The sequence below is a fragment of the Scyliorhinus canicula genome, chromosome 23 (assembly GCF_902713615.1).
Source record: "Scyliorhinus canicula chromosome 23, sScyCan1.1, whole genome shotgun sequence".
NCBI lineage: Eukaryota > Metazoa > Chordata > Chondrichthyes > Carcharhiniformes > Scyliorhinidae > Scyliorhinus > Scyliorhinus canicula.
Window position 1 is genome coordinate 14926151 of NC_052168.1, and position 14991 is coordinate 14941141.

General features: G+C 49.4%; 1 protein-coding gene across 2 annotated transcripts in view; it reads left to right on the top strand.

The window, feature by feature from the left end:
• Window positions 1–14991, top strand: part of LOC119956540 (cytochrome P450 2J2-like) — a 36749-nt gene that overhangs the window by 5909 nt on the left and 15849 nt on the right. The window contains exons 2-5 of one of the 2 annotated variants that reach the window (XM_038783833.1): window positions 882–1044; window positions 4568–4720; window positions 8213–8373; window positions 13458–13631. In XM_038783833.1, coding sequence (XP_038639761.1) covers window positions 882–1044; window positions 4568–4720; window positions 8213–8373; window positions 13458–13631 — 651 coding nt within the window. The remainder of the gene's footprint in view (window positions 1–881; window positions 1045–4567; window positions 4721–8212; window positions 8374–13457; window positions 13632–14991) is intronic. The other variant, XM_038783834.1, reaches the window with a different exon arrangement.

Sequence of the window (14991 nt, forward strand, 5' to 3'; positions counted from 1 at the left end):
GGGCCTGTGCACCACTCCTACAAGTGACTTCTTGCCCTTTTGTCATTCCTCATCTCTACCCAAAATCTTCCTGCATCCTGCAATTCCTGAATTTAAATCATCCCTCTCTATTGTGCTGATGTCATCTTTAATTAACAGAACTACCTTTTCCTAACTCCTATGGCATTAATGACTCGATGATTTCTTTGTTGGGGGGAGCACTTTCCCGCCTTATCTTCGTAACCCTCAACTCCCTTACCGATTAAAACTGCCTATCTCAAACTTGAACATACTGAACGACCCAGCCTCCACAGCTCTCTGAGGTAAAGAATTCCACAGATTGACTGATGATAATAATCTTTATTATTGTCACAAGTAGGCAATGACGTTACTGCGGAAACCCCCTAGTCCCCACACTCAGGTACCTGTTCGGGTACACAGAGGGTGAATCCAGAATGTCCAATTCACCTAACAAGCCCGTCTTTCGGGACATGTGTGAGGAATCCGGAGCACCCGGAGGAAACCCACGCAGACGCGGGGGAGAACGTGCAGACTCCGCACAGACAGTGACCCAAGCCGGGAATCGAACCTGGGACCCTGGCGGCTGTGGAGCAACAGTGCTAACCACTGTGCAACCATGCCACCCTCTGAGAGAAGAAAATCCTCCTCATCTCTGACTGAGATTATGTCTTCTGGTCCTAGACTCTCCCACAAGGGGACACAACCTCTCAGCATCGACCCTGTCAAGCCGCCTGAGAATCCCGACATGTCTCAATAAGGCCACCTCTCATTTTCCTAAACATTGGTTCGGTGTGCAACAATGAACTTGGTCAATTATGAAGAGTTGGGCACAGGTGTACATAATTTCTTTGTTTTTCACTCCTCCCTTCCCGAAAAAAAAGCTTTCTAAGAAGTACGGAAACCTTTTTACTTGCTACATGTTCTGCACACCGGTTGTTGTCATCAATGGGTTTGAGGTCATTCAAGAGGCCCTCGTGCAACAAGGTCGAGAATTTGCTGGACGTCCCTACTTCCCCCTGATTGACGAAATGACAAAAGGTCAAGGTACTAAGGTTTTAAATCGGTTTACTCCGCGAGTAATGGCACTCAAAATAAAAGTGGAAACTTAAGCCACTTCCTTTACTTTACCTCGCTCAAATTCAGACCATGCCAGGGCCCTGAGTGTGGCGAGGAGGCTGGGCTGGATTGAGGCATAACCGGCTCTGAGCCACTCCCTCAGCCCTGGGGGGTATTTATCTTTTTATTCGTTTATGGGATGTGGGCATTGCTGGCTAGGCTCGGAATTACAGCCTATCCCCTAATTCCCTTCAGAATGCAGTGGAAATTTACCAGAATCTTACCTAAACATTAAGCTCAAGGCGACATTAAACAAATTATGGTAGTATTTGTTGATCTACTGGTTGATAGAATCCCTACAGTGCAGATGGATGCCACTCGGCCCATCAAGACTGCTCTGACCCTCTGAAAGAGCACTTTTGTTTGTTAATTTAGAGTACCCAATTCTTTTTTTCCAATTAAGGGGCAATTTAGCATGGCCAATCCACCTAACCTGCACATCTTTGGGTTTGTAGGGGTGAGACCCACGCAGACATGGGGAGAATGTGCAAACTCCACACGGACAGTGACCTGGGGCCGGGATCGAACCCAGGCAGCAGTGCTAACCACAATGCAACCATGTTGCCCTCTTAAAGAGCACCTTACCCAGGTCCACTCCCCCACCCAACCCCATGAGCCGACCTAACCTGCACATCTTTGGACACAGTTCTGCGCACATGAGTGCGGCCTCAACTGGGACCTTGGATTCATGTTGCATTACACTTAACCCCTACCATCTGGCCTGGGCTTGCGAAATTCTACAGAATGTCCTGTCGTGAGACAAATCACACCTCTTTAATCTGTGATTATCCCTCTCTCTAGTCGACGGTCTGGACCTGTAAAGACTTAATTACCTGCAAAGACTCGCATTCAAAGTATCGTCTTGCATCATTGCCTTTGTCTTTATATGCTTTGTTTGTGTAACCTACCTCTTCACTCACCTGATGAAGGAGCTACACTCTGAAAGCTAGTTATTCCAATAAACCTGTTGGACTTTAGCCTGGTGTTGTAAGACTTCTTACTGTGCTCACCCCTTGTCCACGCCAGCATCTCCACATCTTCTTTGCACTGTGAGCAGAAACCAGAGCACCCGGAGGAAACCCACACATACATGGGGAGAAGGTGCAAACTCCACGCAGTCACCCAAGGCTGGAATTGAACCCGGTCCCTGGTGCCATGAGGCAGCAGTGCCAACCACTGTGTCACCGTGCCACCCCAGGCTCTGTGTTGATTTGACCGAACCTTTCACCATATTATGGGAGCACATAAGGTGGATTAGGAGAAAGAATTCTTGCTGTTTGGAGAGTCAAAGAAAAGAGAACATTGTCTAGGGATGGGATTTCGCAGTCACACCCATCCCGGGATGGGAACTCCTGCCCGAGGTCAACGGGTCATTAAAGGGTCCGCCAAATATTCCACCCCATCTACGATGATTCCCGCGGCGAGCGAGACCGGGAAGTGCACCGCAAATATTTAAACCCAGAGTGAAAGTAGAGATATTTCTACACATAAAGGATCTGAAAAGTTTGGAAATCCCTTCCACAAATGGCAACTGACACTGAATCAACGTCATTAAGACGAAGACAAAGTTGGTGGAGTGGGCAGACAGGTGGCAGATGGAGTTCAATGCGGAGAAGTGGGAGGTGATGCATTTTGGTAGGAAGCCCATGGAGAGACAATATAAAATAAGGGATACAATTCTGAAGGGGGTTCAGGTGCAAAGTGACCTCAGTGTATCTGTACAGAGATCATTGAAGATGACAGGACAGCACGGTAGCATGGTGGTTAGCATAAATGCTTCACAGCTCCAGGGTCCCAGGTTCGATTCCCGGCTGGGTCACTGTCTGTGCGGAGTCTGCACATCCTCCCCGTGTGTGCGTGGGTTTCCTCCGGGTGCTCCGGTTTCCTCCCACAGTCCAAAGATGTGCGGGTTAGGTGGATTGGCCATGCTAAATTGCCCGTAGTGTCCTTAAAAAAAAGTAAGGTTAAGGGGGGGGGGGGGTTGTTGGGTTACGGGTATAGGGTGGATACGTGGGTTTGAGTAGGGTGATCATTGCTCGGCACTACATTGAGGGCCGAAGGGCCTGTTCTGTGCTGTACTGTTCTATGTAGGTGAAGAGAGCAGTTCATAAAGTAAATAGTATTCTGGATTTTATTAATAGGGGTATAGAGTACAAGAGCAAGGAGGTTGAGCTGAATTTATACAAGACACTACTTCAATCTCAGCTGAAATATTGGGCACAGTTCTGGGCGCCACACTATAGGGAGGATGTGAACACATTGGAGAGAGAGCAGAAGAGGTTCACAAGAATGGATCCAGGGATGAGAAACTTCAGTTGTGAGGATCGATTGGAGAGGTTGGGACTGTTCCCCTTGGAGAGAAGGAGGCTGAGTGGAGATTTGATAGAGACGCTCAAAATCATGAGGGAGCTGGAGAGAGTAGACGGGGAGAAACTGTTCCCGCTGATAAAAGGATCAAGAACGAGAGGACGCAGATTTAAAGTGATTTGCAAAAAGAAAAAAATGTGATGTGAGAAAATACTTTTGCACACAGCGAGTGGTTGGGGTCTGGAACACGCTGCCTGGAAATGTGGTGGAGGCAGGTTCAGTGGAGGCAGACGAGAGGGCGTTGGAGGATTATTTGAATAGAAATAATGTGCAGGGGTGCGGAGAAAAGGTACTAAGCCGGTGCAGTCATGATGGTCCCTTCTGCACTGTAACAATTCTGTGATTCTGTTCATTGCTAATTTTAAATCTGAGATTAATGGGTAGTTTTTGACCCACGCATATTAAGGGATATGGGGAAAAGGCAGGTCAGTATATGGTCTTAGATCACATGATCGCATTTAGAGGCGGCACGGTGGTTAACACTCACAGAGCCAGGGACCCATTGCAGCCTCAGGTGGAGACTGTCTAGGTGGAGTTTGCACGTTCTCCCCGTGTCTGTGTGGGTTTCCTCCGGGTGCTCCGGTTTCCTCCCACAGTCCAAAGATGTGTAGGTTAGGTGGATTGGCCATGCTACATTGGTCCATTAATGTCCAAAAGGTTAGGTGGGTTTACAGGGAGAGTATGGGCCTAGTTAGAGTGCCCTTTCAGAGGACTGGCGCAGACTCGATGCGCTGAATGACTTCCTCCTGCACTGTAGTGATTCTGTGATCCTATAATGACAGCCTATAGTGAAACAGACTCAAAGGAACCTTCTGTTGTTCATTGTACAGGAATCAGCATTGCTTGTGTCCAAAAGGTTGGGTGGGATTACTGGGTTACAGGGATAGTGTGGAGGTGTGGGCTTAAGTAGGGTGCTCTTTACAAGGGCCGGTGCAGACTCGATGGGCCGAGTGGCCTCCTTCTGCTCTGTAAATTCAATGCTTCTATGATTCTATTGGGTCAAAAAAAGTACTTTGAATTTTCAGCTTCCTCAAAGTAAGAACTCGTTATTATTCTTTATGCATTGCTCCTCCTTTTCTGAAAGGCATTATCATGGCCCCCTATGGAAGGTCCTGGAAACAGCAACGGCGATTTACACTGACTGCTCTGAGGAACTTTGGCTTAGGCAAAATTGCCTTTGAGGAGAAAATTCTGCAAGAAGCCCAGTATTTGACTGAAGTCTTTAAAGCATCAATTGGTAAGTACTGCGTTTAATTTTTTTTAAAATCTGGGGCGAAATTCTCCCCTGCCCGGCGGGGCGGGGGGTCCCGGCATAGCGGACTGGCACCAACCACTCCGGCGTCAGGCCTCCCCAAAGGTGAGGAATTCTCTGCACCTTTCGGGGCTAGGCCCACGCCGGAGTGGCTCCCGCTCCGCCGGCCAGCACCAACGGCCTTTGGCGCTGCGCCGATCGGCGTCGGGGCTGGCCGAAAGGCCTTCTCCGGTCGGCGTGAGTCCAAGCATGCGCCGGAGCGTCAGCGGCCGCTGACATCACCACCGGCGCATGCGGGATGGAGGGGGTCTCTTCCGCCTCCTCCATGGTGGAGGCCGTGGCGGCGGCGGAAGAAAAAGAGTGCCCCCACGGCACTGGCCCGCCCGCCGATCGGTGGGCCCCGATCGCGGGCCAGGCCACCGTGAGGGCACCCCCCGGGGTCCGATCGCCCCGCGCCCCCCCCCCCTGGACCCCGGGGGCCCGCTCGCGCCGCCAAACCCGCCGGCACAGAGATGGTTTAAACCACGTCGGCGGGAGAGGCCTGACAGCGACGGGACTTCGGCCCATCGCGGGCCGGAGAATCACCGCGGGGGGCACGCCGATCGGCGGAGAATTCCGGCCACGGCGGGGGCAAGATTTACGCCGGCCCTGGGCAATTCCCCGACCCTGCAGGGGGTCGGAGAATTCCACCCCAGATTTGCAATACGGTTTCCAAACCTGAATTTTGCCCTGGTGTCTCGCAGGTTTAAAGGTTAATGATGAAGACGCTGGCACAAGCCCCTTGGGGAAGAAATAAAATTAATCGTAGCTAAGGAAAATTTTGTTATTCTGTTCCTTTCCTTCAAAACCCTCTTCATTTATTGACTACTAATGTGCCTCACAAGTGCCCAGGATTTGTCCAATTGGGTAACAAAGTTTGGATCGTTGTCAGGGTTATCGGAAGCCCTGATGATAGGCCCAAATGCCAGGAGCAACATTACCTCAGCTAACCGCCCCCCTCCCCCCTTTGTTCGGCTATGAATTGGTTGCCATTATTTCTCCCATCTCATTAAAAGACAGGAGATTGGGGCGGGGGTAGAGTAGATGGAGAGACGTTGGTGTCACTTATAATGGCACCACGACAAATTCAGAGGTCCAGGCTAATGCTCTGCGGGCACTGGTTCAAATCCCACCACGGCAGCTGGTAGAATTAAAGAATCACAGAATCACAAAGTCTTTCCAGTGCAGAACTAAGGCCATTCGGTCCATCAAATCTGCACTTAAGACGATGTTCTAAATAATGGTGACAATGAAACCATTTTTGACGTCATAAAGACACATGTAACCTCGCTGTGTCGCTGGAAGGGGCAGCGGGAAGAATCGGAAAACGCGATCTTGCCGGCGAGATTCTTGTCATCTGCGACATTTTGCTTCCACGTCGCCGTTTGCGCTAGCGGTGAATACCGCCCCAAACACGCGGCAATTGTGTTTGTTTTCCAAGTGTGGGCCATCCCAAACATAAGCAGGTTCTCCTGAGTCGGAAACTTCTCTTAAGTGATCGTGTAAGCGGGGCGATGAATGTCGCTCTGTTCCTTTATCTCACGCACCTCTTCGGAATAACAGGGGCCAGATTTTCAAAGTGGGACCCGAACCGGGATGATTTCTGGGCCCTGACCTCAAGTCTCAACTATGCTGCTCAGGTGACATTATTTGATTTGATTTATTGTCACGTGTACCGAAATACAGTGAAAAGTATTTTTCTGTGGCCGAGGGAACGTACACAGTACGTACATAGCAGACAAAGAGGATAATCAACAGAGAACATTGACAAATGGTACATCAACAAACAGTGATTGGTTACAGTGCGGAACAAGGGGCCAAACAAAGCAAATATATAAACAAGAGCAGCATAGGGCGTCGTGAATAGTGTTCTGACAGATCAGTCCGAGGGGGGAGTCGTAGAGGAGTCTAGTAGCTGTGGGAAAGAAGCTGTTCCTATGTCTGGATGTGCGAGTCTTCAGACTTCTGTACCTTCTGCCTGATGGAAGGTTCTGGAAGAAGGCAATGCCTGGATGGGAGGGGTCTCTGACAATGCTGCCTGCCTTCCTGAGGCAGCGGGAGGTGTAGACAGAATCAATGTGAGGGTGGCAAGCTTGTGTGATGCGTTGGGCTGAGTTCCCCACTTTTTATTAATTACTGTTTTTAAATGCGAATGCCCTAATCGGGAAAGAGGCAAACCCAATGAGAGACACCAAGAGTCTCCAGGAGGTGCCTGCCTGCAGTTAGCAGTAAAGTCAGGCGGCAGCCATGATGGAGTCCGTTGTTGCTTTGCCAAATAGAGCAGGCAGCTCCCGAGTGCTGGGAATGTGAGCGCGGAGGACAGTGGCCAAAATAGAGGAGCTGCGCTCAACTCAGCGCAAGATGTTCCATGAACTGAGATTTCGACAGTTAAAAAGAGGTTTCCGGATGTCCCCTCAAAGAACGCATCAGGCTGTTTACTCTCACCGATTTGCCCTTTAAAAATCCTGTTCTCGTTCTCCCCGGCCTGTGAACAAGACCTGGAAGGAACACCGAGAGCTTAATGTCATATATGACGGTGTGCAGACAGGGAGTGATTGGCACACAGGATGACCAGTGAGCACACAGAACACAGCAGCCAATCACCAGACAGGACACGGCCACTATAAAGCCAGAGGGTTTAGTTTTCCCGCTCTCTCGGGATGCAGCCTCTGAGACAGTCAGAGCTCGTGAGCAGCAGCCAGTGCAAACACCATGCGGTAGTCAGTTAGTCTGTTCAGGTTAGCCTCAGATCTCCAGTCAACTCAGCATAGTGTCAACCCACAGTTAAAGCATGTATTATAGTTAACATAGAACATAGAACAGTACAGCACAGAACAGGCCCTTCGGCCCTCAATGTTGTGCCGAGCCATGATCACCCGACTCAAACCCATGTATCCACCCTATACCCGTAACCCAACAACCGCCCCCCCCTTAACCTTACTTTATTAGGACACTACGGGCAATTTAGCATGGCCAATCCACCTAACCCGCACATCTTTGGACTGTGGGAGGAAACCGGAGCACCCGGAGGAAACCCACGCACACACGGGGAGGACGTGCAGACTCCGCACAGACAGTGACCCAGCCGGGAATCGAACCTGGGACCCTGGAGCTGTGAAGCATTTATGCTAACCACCATGCTACCCTGCTACCCTTAAGTGTTCAATAAAATCGAGTGGCATTTCTTCAAGTGTTGGAAGCCTGTCTCTCTCACCGCTGCAGTAAACGCAGTCCTCGTAGACCCAGCTTACCCAACACATCGCTTATAATTGAAGGTTAGCGGGTTGCCCATTCCCTCCCTCTCCACCAGAACATTGAAAATTGCAGACAGGTCCGGCGGTGGCATTGGGACCCGACTTCGCTGTCATTCCAAGTCCGATCCATGGACTGTTGGTTTTGCTCCGTCACTTTCACAGAACCCCTTTTCCTTTCCTACAGGTCAACCCTTCAATCCCAACTCTAAAATCACCAGCGCCGTGTCCAATGTGATTTGCTCGATTGTTCTCGGGAAGCGTTTCCATTACGAAGACGAGGTATTCACGCAACTGGTAGAGCTCATCGATGAGAACATGAGGCTTCAGACAACGATATGGGCCCAGGTAAAATAAAAATACAAACTTCCTTTCCTTCAGGGATGGAGCACGGTAGCACGGTGGTTAGCATAAATGCTTCACAGCTCCAGGGTCCCAGGTTCAGTTCCCAGCTGGGTCACTGTCTGTGCGGAGTCTGCACGTCCTCCCCGTGTCTGCGTGGGTTTCCTCCGGGTGCTCCGGTTTCCTCCCACAGTCCAAAGATGTGCGGGTTAGATGGATTGGCCATGCTAAATTGCCCGTAGTGTCCTAAATGTAAGGTTATTGGGGGGGGGGGTTGTTGGGTTACGGGTATAGGGTGGATACGTGGGTTTGAGTAGGGTGATCATTGCTCGGCACAACATCGAGGGCCGAAGGGCCTGTTCTGTGCTGTACTGTTCTATTAAAATGGAGAGAAGCTAATGCCAAGAATTTGGTTCATAGATTCTGGAACACAGAGGTTAGGCCATTCAGACCCTCAGCCTCGAGCCTGTTTGGCCAATTAAATAGAGTTATAAAATTAGAGAAAGGTTGCAACACACAAAGAGACCATTCAGTCCATCACATCCATACAACCTTAGCTCGTCCCACTCACCGCTTTTTCCCTGTAGACTTCAAACTTTTTCTAATCAGATAATTATCCAATTTCCTAATGGGAGCCATGATTGAATCTGCCTCAACCGCACTCGCAGGCCACGTAGATACATTCCAGATCCTAACAACCCACGGCGTTTAAAGGTTCTGCTACATGTCATCCTATTGTCCAGCGCCTTAAATTAGTGCCTTCCGCTTCCCGACCCTTCCGCCAATGGGAACAGCCTCTCCCTATCTACTCTTCCTGTCTCCTCATTATTTTGAACTCATCCATCAAATTTCCTCGCAATCCTTTCTTCTATCATAGAATTTACAGTGCAGAAGGAGGCCATTCGGCCCATCGAGTCTGCACCGGCTCTTGGAAAGTGCACCCTACCCAAGGTTAACACCTCCACCCCTATCCCCATAACCCAGTAACCCCACCCAACACTAAGGGCAATTTTGTACACTAAGGGCAATTTATTATGGCCAATCCACCTAACCGGCACATCTTTGGACTGTGGGAGGAAACCGGAGCACCCGGAGGAAACCCGCGTAGACACGGGGAGGATGTGCAGACTCCGCACAGACAGTGACCCCAGCCGGGAATCGAACCTGGGACCCTGGAGCTGTGAAGCAATTGTGCTAACCACCATGCTACCGTGCTGCCCTATGGGAAACTCCCAGCTTCTCCAGTTTATCCAGGGAACTGTAGTCTCTCATCCCTCACAAGTCGTTTCCACATGTTCTTCAAAGGCTTCACATCCTTCCTAAATTTGAATGGTATGTTAATTATATTGGTAGGATACACAGGGGGAGGATATTGTTTAATTAAGTACTTTGAGCACACATAAATAGGAGACACCCCCATGACCGATGGGGGCTAGGGTGCATCATCACCCCTGGGAATGACATTTTGATTGAATTTATTAAGTTTCTTCTTCTGTTATGTTTGAGTTATGGTGCCACCTGGGGCTGCCACCATTTAATTCACCAATTGCTGGTTTAATTTTCATCCTCCCAAAATGGCTGATGGCAGGCTGTAAGAGTGGGAGAGTTAGGGCATCGTTTATCCAGAGTGGCAGAGTTTGATGGTCAGCCAGACCACAGGAGGCAGCGGCAAACCACTACACTACTTGGCTAGGCATCGTCAAGGGCCAATCATAATGGAAGTTCATGGTCGCCAGCGCCCTCTAGGGTCAGGCAGATGGAGGAGCAGTCACTATTGCGAAGCAGGAAATGCAGCAGTAAGCGTGCACGCAACGCACAGCATTTGAATAAGGAGCAGATGATCCGTTTTCACCCCTGCTTGGATTGAATTTCGTACAGGCCCCAAGCCCTGAACCTTTCCTCAGGAGCCGGAGGCCCATAGCCTGAGCTGCCTGGCGCAAATGCCCTCCTTGCCGTTCTGCACGGCGGAAAAGGGGTGTCCTGTGTGGGCTGCTGCTATACACCCTTCATTTCCTTACTCTCGCCCATCGCCCGGACATCCCTCGTTGCCTGTCAGCGGTGAAAGTCCCCAGTAGAGATCCCCCTGAGGGAGCAGTCCCTCTCCCTTTAAATCGGGGGCCTGCAGTGGAGGGTGTTACTCGCAGCAGTCCCACGCAGCTGTAGGTAGCATTGGTTTACGGACTCCAAAATAACCTGTCCTTTTGCAGCCTTGTGGAGGCCATGACACTTATATCCAGGTTGTGGTAAACCGCACCCCCTTTCTCAGTTTCCGAAAAAGCCTTTTGGTTCAGTTTTGTCTGGCGCTTCAACCCCATGCTCTTGACCTATAGGCACCTGGTGTGGAGGAGGGTGGGAAGGAGGTGGACACCCTCATCAGCCTGCACCTGGGTCTGGTAAAAAACAGGTCCAGGCAGCAGATGACCGAGGGGGTCATCCACCTCCATTGTCTGCCCCTCTATCACGGCTACATTTGTGGTCAGGTGTCCCTAGAGAGAGAGCACGCCTTCCATGTCCAGTGGGTGCCGCGGGGACTGGGGTGCCTTCTAGACCCTCTTAATCACGTTCTGGTTTCACATTTTAAGTATCATTACGATCCTGAACTAGACCCCAATATTTGCGGACAGAAACTCCAATATTTTGATTCATTTGGAAGACTGTGGGGAAAGGACACCTTCTCAATTATCTGGCACCCAACGCAATGTAAATTACAGCATCTCGGGGGAAATCTGGGGCTAGAGATAACAGCCAATATTTTACAGAGGGCTTGCCAAGGGGACTTGGACTGACGTTGATCAATGCTGAATGAAGATCGATGGGGAGAAATTAGAAATAACCCGAGGCTGGATTCTCCGGTCACCCCAACGCGGGCAGCGATGCGCTGCCAGCGGGAAACGAGAATCCAAATGGCCGCAGTGTTCTGGCCTTTGTATCGCTCCGACCAGATCAGGAAAGATGAAAGCACGCTCACGGTCCAAACTTCGTTGAGAGAGAGCGCAAAGCAGCTTTCTGCCCTGCTGCCAACGCCTTCTGCTGGAAAACAAGCTGTGTCTTTGCAACGAAAGGGAATTTGAAAAGGCGGTGAACAGTTTTAGTCACATGATGAGGGTCCATTATTTTTAAATATTTATTCATGGGATGGGGGCATCGCTAGCTGGTCCAGCATTTATTGCCTATCCCTAATGTCCATTGAACATAATGTCCTGCTGGGCCATTTCAGAGACAGCCACACTGTGGGCCTGGAGTCACCTTTAGGCCAGACCAGGTGGGAATGGCAGATTTCCTGCCCTAAAGTGTATTAGTGGTCTGGGTGTATTTTTACAACAATGGGCAATGGTTTCACGGGCACCATATATTCCATATTTTTTCAAATTCAAATTTCACCATTTGCCAAGTTGGAATTTGAACCCACATCCCCGGAGCATTACTCTGGATTTCTGGATTACCAACCTCATGACAATACCACTATGCCACCAGCTCCCCTGATACACAATGGGATTCTATTAACGGTCTGCTCATGGCAATGTTGTGGACCCCACCAGACGGTTAAACTTACAAACCCATTGAAAGGCAATGGTGAGCAATAGTTGCTTTGGGCTCCTCATTGTACATAACCCAGATTTCATAGTTCTGTTTGGTTACTGGACCAGGCGCAGAGGCAAGAAATTTGAGCTGATCGTTCTTGTGTTTTTGGCAATAATTCGTCACAATAGCAGGTGTGAAATTCCGCAGGAGGGCTGACTCGGCCTGACCATTTGTTATCCACTTTGGAAATTTCCAGAAGCTTGACCAACTTGCAGTTGCAGGTGACCTCTGGCAGCCATCTTACATGTGTCTTTCTTTCAACAGCTGCAAATGTAAAATTTGGACATCAATGCATCTCTGTAACAGTATTGGCAGTAAAAATGGACAATATGTGAAATCTAATGGGTGGGACATGACTGGCCAAGGAAGAAGTTAAAAGAGATCCAGTTCTATTGTCTAACCCCTTGCCTGTTACATGGAAACAAAAATGTGAGAGAACAATAAGGACACTACATTGGACCATCACAATTTTAAGTCTCTTCAAGTGGCGTTGAAGCTACCTAACGTATTGCTTTTAACTCTTTAGAATAGGCTAAAGGAGAACGCAGCTGACCCTAGTACCTGCAAGAAGGGCTTTCGGGGACCACTTATAGTGGCCACTACCTGAAGGGGTGGGAGAGGCGGGAACCCCCACAACGGTGAAGAAGCATTTAGCTGAACACCTGAAAAGCCATAGCGTACAAGGCTACGGACGAAATGCTGGAAAATGCGATTAGAATAGATAGGTGCTTGATGACCAGCACAGACTCGATGGACCGAAGGGCCTCTTTCTGTGCTGTAAATCTCTGTGACTTCTTAATATACAGTTCAGCCTTAAAAAGAGGGAATGGCATTGATTTCGATGAGGTATTTAAAGCCTAGAGGAAGTAAATCCAAGATCATACAAATCGGTACACCATCCTTCAAACGTACCTCAATCTGAGGGCAGCACGGTGGCACAGTGGTTAGCACTGCAGCCTACGGCGCTGAGGACCCGGATTCGAATCCCGGCCCTGGGCCACTGGCCGTGTGGAGTTTTCACATTCTCCCCGTGTCTACGTGGGTTTCACCCCCACAACCCAAAGATGTGTGGGTTAGGTGGATTGGTCACGCTAAATTGCCCCTTAATTGGAAAAAATAAAAAAATAAGAATTTAAACTTCTTAAAATAAAACGTACTTCAGTCCAATACCAAAAGTACATGGAGTTAGGTCAGAAATCAGCCATTGAATGGCAAAACAGCCTCCAGGGGCTAAATGTGTATTCCTGTTCCTACTGGCTATGGAGTGGCACTGTATAAATTCAAAGTCGTCCCTTCACTGAAGCTGTGGCCAGAATTCTCCGGCCGTTTGGATTCCTTGTTCCCGCCGACAGCATAGCTCCTCCTGCCAGGAATCACGTGGCTGGGGGACCGGAGAATCCAGCTCCATGTGTATCTCAAGATGACTTTTCAAAGCTTGAAAGCCTCGTGAGTGGCTTCTATTGGAGAACCAAAATCACAGGCGGTAATTCCCTTCTGCTTTCTGCTAGGTGTATTTCATTACACCCTTCATTGGCTACTTTCCAGGGCCTCACCAGCGGATATTTAAAAACCAGGCCCGGGTTGAAGCCTTGCTTCAGGATTTCATCAACCAGCACAAAGACACACTGAATGGGGAAGAGATCCGGGATTTCATTGATGCCTACCTACTGGAAATGGAGAAGGTAAGCGCCATTGCTGATGAATGTACCTTCTCCTACTAGCAGATCAGCTTCAGAATCCCTACAGTGCAGAAGGAGGCCATTCAGCCCATCAAGTCAGCACAGACCCTCTGAACGAGCACCACGCCCAGACCCAGTCACCCACTCTATCCCCGTAACCCTGTAACCCGACCAAACCTTTGGACACTAAGGGCAATTTAGCGTGGCCAATCCACCTGACTTGCACATCTTTGGACTGTGGGAGGAAACCGGAGCACCCGGAGGAAGCCCACGCAGACACGGGAAGAACGTGCAGATTCCACACAGTCACCCAAGGCTGGAATTGAACTCGGGTCCCTGGCACTGTGAGGCAGCAGTGCCAATCAGTGTGGTGAACGCAGACCAACTCATCACACGCGCTTGCCACTCTCCCATTGATTCTGTCTACACCTCCCGCTGCCTCAGGAAGGCAGACAGCATTATCAGAGACCCCTCACACCCAGACTTTGCCTTCTTCCAGACCCTTCCATCAGGCAGAAGATACAGAAGTCTGAAGACCCGCACATCCAGACATAGGAACAGCTTCTTCCCCACAGTTACTAGACTCCTCAACGACTCCCCCTCGGACTGATCTGTTCCCTGCACTATTCACGACGCCCTATGCTGCTCTTGTTTGGCCCTTGTTCTGCACTGTAACCAATCACTATTCGTTGGTGTAACATTGTCAATGTACTCTGTCGATTATTATTTTGTCTACTGTGTACGTACTGTGTACGTTCCCTCGGCTGCAGAAAAATACTTTTCACTGTACTTTGGTACGTGTGACACTAAATCAATCAATAAATTAACCACTTGCTCTTAGATTAAATATTCCCTCTCTTGTTCCTACTCCCGGTGTAATCCCAGACTGCGTTTCTCAAACTTCTCCTTCAAACATGTTATCATTTCTTACTATTAAGATTATCAAGGTCACTTTAATAAGATGACGCATTAAGTTTATTGTTCTAAAACAATGGCTCTCCATTTCTTGCAGTCTTCGAGGTCGCTTTATTCATTAAGTGAGCTCAGTGTTGAGCAAAATATTTACTTTGTGGGTGGGTCGACAGGTTGCACTCCAGGTGAGAGCACTGATATTTGATCCGACCAATGGCCAAAATGCTTAGCTCCCTTTTAGTGAGGCAACCATCGGCAAGGTATGAGTAGGTGAGAAGCATTGCATAAAGTGTAGATCTTAATCTGAGATGTAACAGGATGCTGGTGGATGATGAGGGAAGTACTTTGACCTCAAACCCTGCTTTCCTCCTTTGACCTCTGCAATTGGGGGTGGGGGGGTTGGGGGGTTAGTGGGGGTGTGGTTGCAGCAAGGAAGGATGGGGGCGAGTAC